General features: G+C 36.9%; 1 protein-coding gene across 1 annotated transcript; it reads left to right on the forward strand.

Moving 5' to 3' along the window:
• Positions 1–308: 308 nt before the first annotated feature.
• On the forward strand, positions 309–2,132 carry LOC101431412 (nuclear ubiquitous casein and cyclin-dependent kinase substrate 1). The gene has a single exon (XM_004463586.5). It carries the CDS (start codon positions 356–358, stop codon positions 1,085–1,087), a length of 732 nt encoding a protein of 243 aa, XP_004463643.1. The 5' UTR covers positions 309–355; the 3' UTR covers positions 1,088–2,132.
• The last annotated feature ends 3,385 nt before the right edge of the window (positions 2,133–5,517 follow it).

Raw genomic sequence — 5,517 nt, forward strand, 5'->3', positions numbered from 1 at the left:
AGTAGGCAACAGCAAGTGCTAAACCATGAGGTACAATACGTTTATATTTTTGAGGAATTAAAAGAAGACATTTGATTGAAATGGGGTAAGGATAGAAAGAGAAATAGAAAATAAGCTAAAATAGATGACAGGGGAACAGATAGTATAAAATTTTGGAGGTCAATAAAAGGACTTAGGACCAAGGGGCCCTGAACGAAGGAGAGGCGGAGTTTGAGAAGCCAGCAGCCCGGGGTTCGGCGGCAGCGGCCCCATCGGCCGAAGTTGGGGGGGGGGGGGGGGCGGGGAGCGCCGAGCGCGGGGTGGGGGGGGGTCCTGGTCTTTGGCTTCTCGACTCGGTCGCGTTTCGACAGCGAACATGTCTCGGCCTGTCAGAAATAGGAAGGTCGTTGATCATTCACAGTTTCAGGAATCTGGTGATGCTGATGACGATTATGGAAGAGATTCGGGCCCTCCAGCTAAGAAAATTCGATCATCTCCCCGAGAAGCTAAAAATAAGAGGCGATCTGGAAAGAATTCACAGGAAGATAGTGAAGATTCAGAAGAAAAAGAAGTAAAAACCAAGAAGGATGATTCTCACTCAGCAGAAGACAGCGAAGATGAAAAAGAAGATCATAAAAATGTGCGCCAGCAACAGCAGGCAGCATCTAAAGCAGCTTCTAAACAGAGAGAGATGCTCATGGAAGACATGGGGGGTGAGGAAGAACAAGAAGAAGAGGATGAAGCACCATTCCAGGAGAAAGATTCTGGCAGTGATGAAGATTTCCTAATGGAAGATGATGACGATAGTGACTATGGCAGTTCAAAAAAGAAAAACAAAAAGATGGTTAAGAAGACCAAACCTGAGAGAAAAGAAAAGAAAATGCCCAAACCCAGGCTAAAGGCCACCGTGACGCCAAGTCCAGTGAAAGGCAAAGGGAAAGTGGGTCGTCCCACAGCTTCAAAGGCATCAAAGGAAAAGACTCCTTCCCCCAAAGAAGAAGATGACGAACCAGAAAGCCCTCCAGAAAAGAAAACATCTGCAAGCCCTCCACCCGGAAAATCTGGGGGTGAAGGATCTGAAGATGAAGCTCAGTCTGGGGAAGATTAAAAGTGATGATGGTCTGGGGAGAGATTTTATTAAAAAAAAAGAAAAGAAAAAAGAAGAAAGAAAAGAAAGACAAAAAGAAGGGGAAAAAAAGAAAACGTACTTAAGATAGAACATGGTTTTGGCTATGGCTTGACTTTACGGGCTTTGCATGCTTTTTACCATTTGTTGATGCATTTTGTCTTTTTCTTTTCTTTTTTTTTTTTTAAGAAAACCATTGTATGTTTAAGTTACCTTTTGTCTATTGGTCTTCTCTTTGCCACCTTCCCTTCCAAACCCAATGAAAGCCATGTCAAATTAATCTCTGGATTGACTGCTTCATCTTTCTATTTCTAATGGAAGGTATACCACAGTTGTAAAGCAATAAGATTTGAGGTGAACACTATAAAATTTTGCCTTTTGCTAAATGATAGAGAGTTGAACATTAATCAAAAAGTGTATTAGGGTTTTAGTTAGAAATGATTGCTTCTTCTACCTGGACTTTTTAGAAAATCTATTGTCATCTAATATAAATTTATATGTCTATATACATGAGTATAGCTGTCTAAAATATCATGACTTTAAACTTCCACTGATGAGGCAGGTAGGAGATAAAAATGAATTCTGAATTGTTACTAAAAGTATTCATATTTTTCACCTGGGGAATGGAGTGGGAGGTGGGGTTACCTGACCTTATTTGAGGGTATGGGTTTTCTTTTTTTATTTCATCACTTGTTATCTCAAAGAGACTCTGAGCCAGTGATCCTTTTATCCTGCTACAGTCTTTATGAAGCTTAAAAAAAAAAAAAGCAGAAGCGCCAAAACTGAAATCACTATTTCAGATCTCGTTCTCTAATAGTTCATGTTTTTCAAATATATATGTATCTTGTTTTTGTTTTTTGTGGGGTTTTTTTCTTTTTGGATAAATTTTATCAAGGTCAAAAAGGAAAAAGAAAAAAAACCCTAGAATTTAAATGGCATGATCAAGCTATATATACATCACAGTGGATTTCTTCTCAAACTGACAATGTTTAGGTTTTAAGCAAATAAAGTACCAGTCAATATAAAACTTAAAAAACAAAAAACAAAACAAACAAACAAAAAAAATAAAAGGACTTAGACTTTTACTCTGAGTAAGAAAACCAATGAGGAGTTTGAGCAAGCAAATAAGAGTTCAAGAAGAGTAAGAATTAGGCCACTTATAAATAAAAAATGAATAAATTAAAGTTAATATTCATCTTGGTTGTTAGTATGCAAGTTTGAGGTTGAGTTTCTATTATCTTAAGTGTGTATGCTGTAGAAGATTAATTGTAAGGGCATCAAATTTTCAATCCCACTTATAAACAAGGCCTTTGTCATATATATATGTAGGGTTTCTAACTCTCCCTCTGGGCATGTGTTTTGCTTTTGGGCAATGAGATGTTAGTGAGTATGGTGTATGCAGAGGCTTGATATAATTGCATAATTAGGGTTTGTGGCTCTTGCCCTCTACTACGGCCATGGAAACACTCCTGGCCTAGACTGTTGGAGAATAAGTGCCATGTGGAGCAAAATCTAATTGGATCACTTTTCCAACTCAAGACCTTCCTAGATCAGTCAAGGAAAACTAATCTCAAGACATGTATGCAAACCCAGCTAAGGTCAGAAAAACCTCCCAAGTGACCCACAGTTGAACACAGATACATTAGCAAGGCCAAGTGAGATCAGCCAGACCAAGGCCAGATCAGCTGAATATTGAAGATACATGGGATAAACAAACGCTTATTGATATGTGCCACTGAGATTTTGTTGACTTATTATGACCATAGATAGCTGATGCAAATATTAAAAACTTTAGTTAAGGAAAAGAAAACACACATAACCAAAACTAAAATAAGAGAGGGTGTATTAGCCAGGGATCTCCAGAGAAACAGAACTAAGATGATATATGTAAATATTATGAGATTTATTACAAGAATTGTCATGCTTGACCATGATGTTTGGCAGGTCAATTCCATAGGGCATTCTATGAGTTGGAAATTCAGGTGCAAGTTTCAATGAATTCCCCAGAGAACTGAAAACTTTCTGACTGCTGAAATCATCAGTTCTCCTTTTAAGCCTTTCAACTTATTGGAAGAGACTTCTCTCAGCAAAGGCAAACTTCTGTATCTAATTGTAGATGTAATCAGGCATAAATACAATCAACTGACTAATGATTTAAATACACAAAATATCCTCAGAGTAACAATCAGGCAAGTTCTTTCTTAACCAAAAAACTGGACACCATTACCTCATTAAGTTTACTCAGGAACTTAACCATCACAGAAGATATAACAGAAGATAAAGAAGACATTTACCATCAGAAGAGGAGATCTTGCATAGAAATATGGGAATGTTACATAATGTTTGTAAATAAGTAGAAAAATGGAAGATTTCCCAATTTCCTTTATAAGAGAAGAGTAACTGAAACCATAAACTATAATAGAAAATAGAAAATTACACAGTAATATTCATGAATGTTGATCCAAATTCCTGAAAACAACTACAACAAAATCTCTACCAAATAAAATTAAAATAATTTATCAAAATAATAGAGCATGATATAGTAATGACTTGCTTTTAAATCTATTAATATAACACTTCAAATTAAAATGTCAAATGAGGAAAAATGATGTCATCCAAAAAGGTGCTAAAATGCATTAACAGAACCTTTACAAAAATGATGAATGTAATTATAGATATTTTCCTAACATAATTAAGAATATTGATTTATGCCAAGAACTTACATCTTACTTAGTACTGTGATATTTCCATTGAAATTAGAATGGCATAAAGATCTGTGGTAGGCATAATTCTAAGATGACTGCCAAGATTCCTGCCTCCTCATGTACACACCTTGCATAATCTCCTCCCATTGAGTGAAGGAAAAACCTGTGAATATGACAAACTATCATTCCCATGATCAATTTACTAATCAGTTGACTTTGGGTTAATAAAAACCGAGCTTATCCTGGTGGGCCTGATTTAATCAGGCGAGGGCTTAATAGACTCTAGGACTTTTCTGAAGACAGATTTGAAGAATGAAAGGCTTTTGAAAGGACCATGTGGCAAGGAGCTGCTGGAAGCCTCTAGGATCTAAAAGTAGCCCCTGTCAGCGAGAGAAAGGTGGCCTCAGCTCTACAACCTCAAGAAAATGAACTCTACTGAAAACCATGTGAGCTTGAAAGAGGACCCAAGCACCTGAATGAAGTGCTACTCAACCACCACCTTGATTTCTCATTTTTCAGACCCTGAGTAGAGAACCCAGCCTAGCTGTGATCAGACTTCTGACTTACTGAAATCATGAGAAAATAAATGTCTGTTATTTTAAGCTGCCAAGTTTGTGGTAATTTGTAATTGTAGAAAAAGAAAATTAAAACCCACTGTATACTATCATTGTGATAAAACTTAATAAAAAACCCATGGCTATCTAAGAGAAATTCTATGATAATCAAGTGAAAATTATTTGAACTAATATTAAATTTAATTCATACACATGAAAAATAATTATAAAAAGGACCCCATTCTAGGTAGCAATCAAATAAATTTACAAACCTAAAACTAAAATTAAGCTGAATTAAAAACATATTGGGAGGGAAGTGTGGAAAAATATATTGGATTAGTTGTGCTTGGTAATAATCCCTTGGTCCATGGGAGGCACTTTCCCAGGGTCAGGTTCCATGCAAGGGGGAAAGTAGTGCATTTATATGCTGAGTTTGGCTTAGAGAGAGGCCACATTTGAACAAGGTTTTCAGGAGGTAACTGTTAGCAATATATAATACTAGGCTAAGTTTCAATTTACAAGAATAAGGTTCATAAGTACAACCATCAGTATTACCAATATTGAGAGCCTGGCATAATTGTCTGTCTTCCTTCACTAGGTGCTGCCCTTGTACTTGAGGGATTCTTGCCAGTATATTAGAGAATGTAGCAAGACTTCCCATGATGAGAATTCATTAATTTTTAGTTATCGTGTTGGTCTCCATCCACCAAGATATCACCCCATGTAACACTGATATAAAGGCAGTGGCCACCAGAGTTTCTAAGGGGACTGAGAGGGAAGAAGAGGTGGAATATGGGGCATTTGGGAAGATTGGCATTGTCCTGCATGACATTGCAATGATGTATACAGGCCATAATACATTTTGTCAAAACCTATAAAAGTATAGTGCAAAGTGTAAACTATAATGTAAACCATGGTTAGTAGCAACGCTTTAATATGTATTCATCAATTGCAACAAATACACCACACTAATGAAAGATGTTGTTAATGGGGAAAAGTGGGGGGTTGGGGAGGGAGAAGGATATATGGGAATCCCCCTATATATTGTTTTAATTGTATTTATTTCTACCCCCCTCATTGTTTTTTGTACTTGCTGTATGCTTTCTGTGTCCATTCACTGTGTATGCTTCTGTCACTGCTTGTCTTCTCTTTA

The sequence above is a fragment of the Dasypus novemcinctus genome, chromosome 8 (assembly GCF_030445035.2).
Source record: "Dasypus novemcinctus isolate mDasNov1 chromosome 8, mDasNov1.1.hap2, whole genome shotgun sequence".
In the NCBI taxonomy this organism is placed as follows: domain Eukaryota; kingdom Metazoa; phylum Chordata; class Mammalia; order Cingulata; family Dasypodidae; genus Dasypus; species Dasypus novemcinctus.

Coding starts and splice junctions, on each gene's coding strand:
- LOC101431412 (XM_004463586.5), top strand. CDS start 356: ATGTCTCGGCCTGTCAGAAATAGGAAGGTCGTTGATCATTCACAGTTT.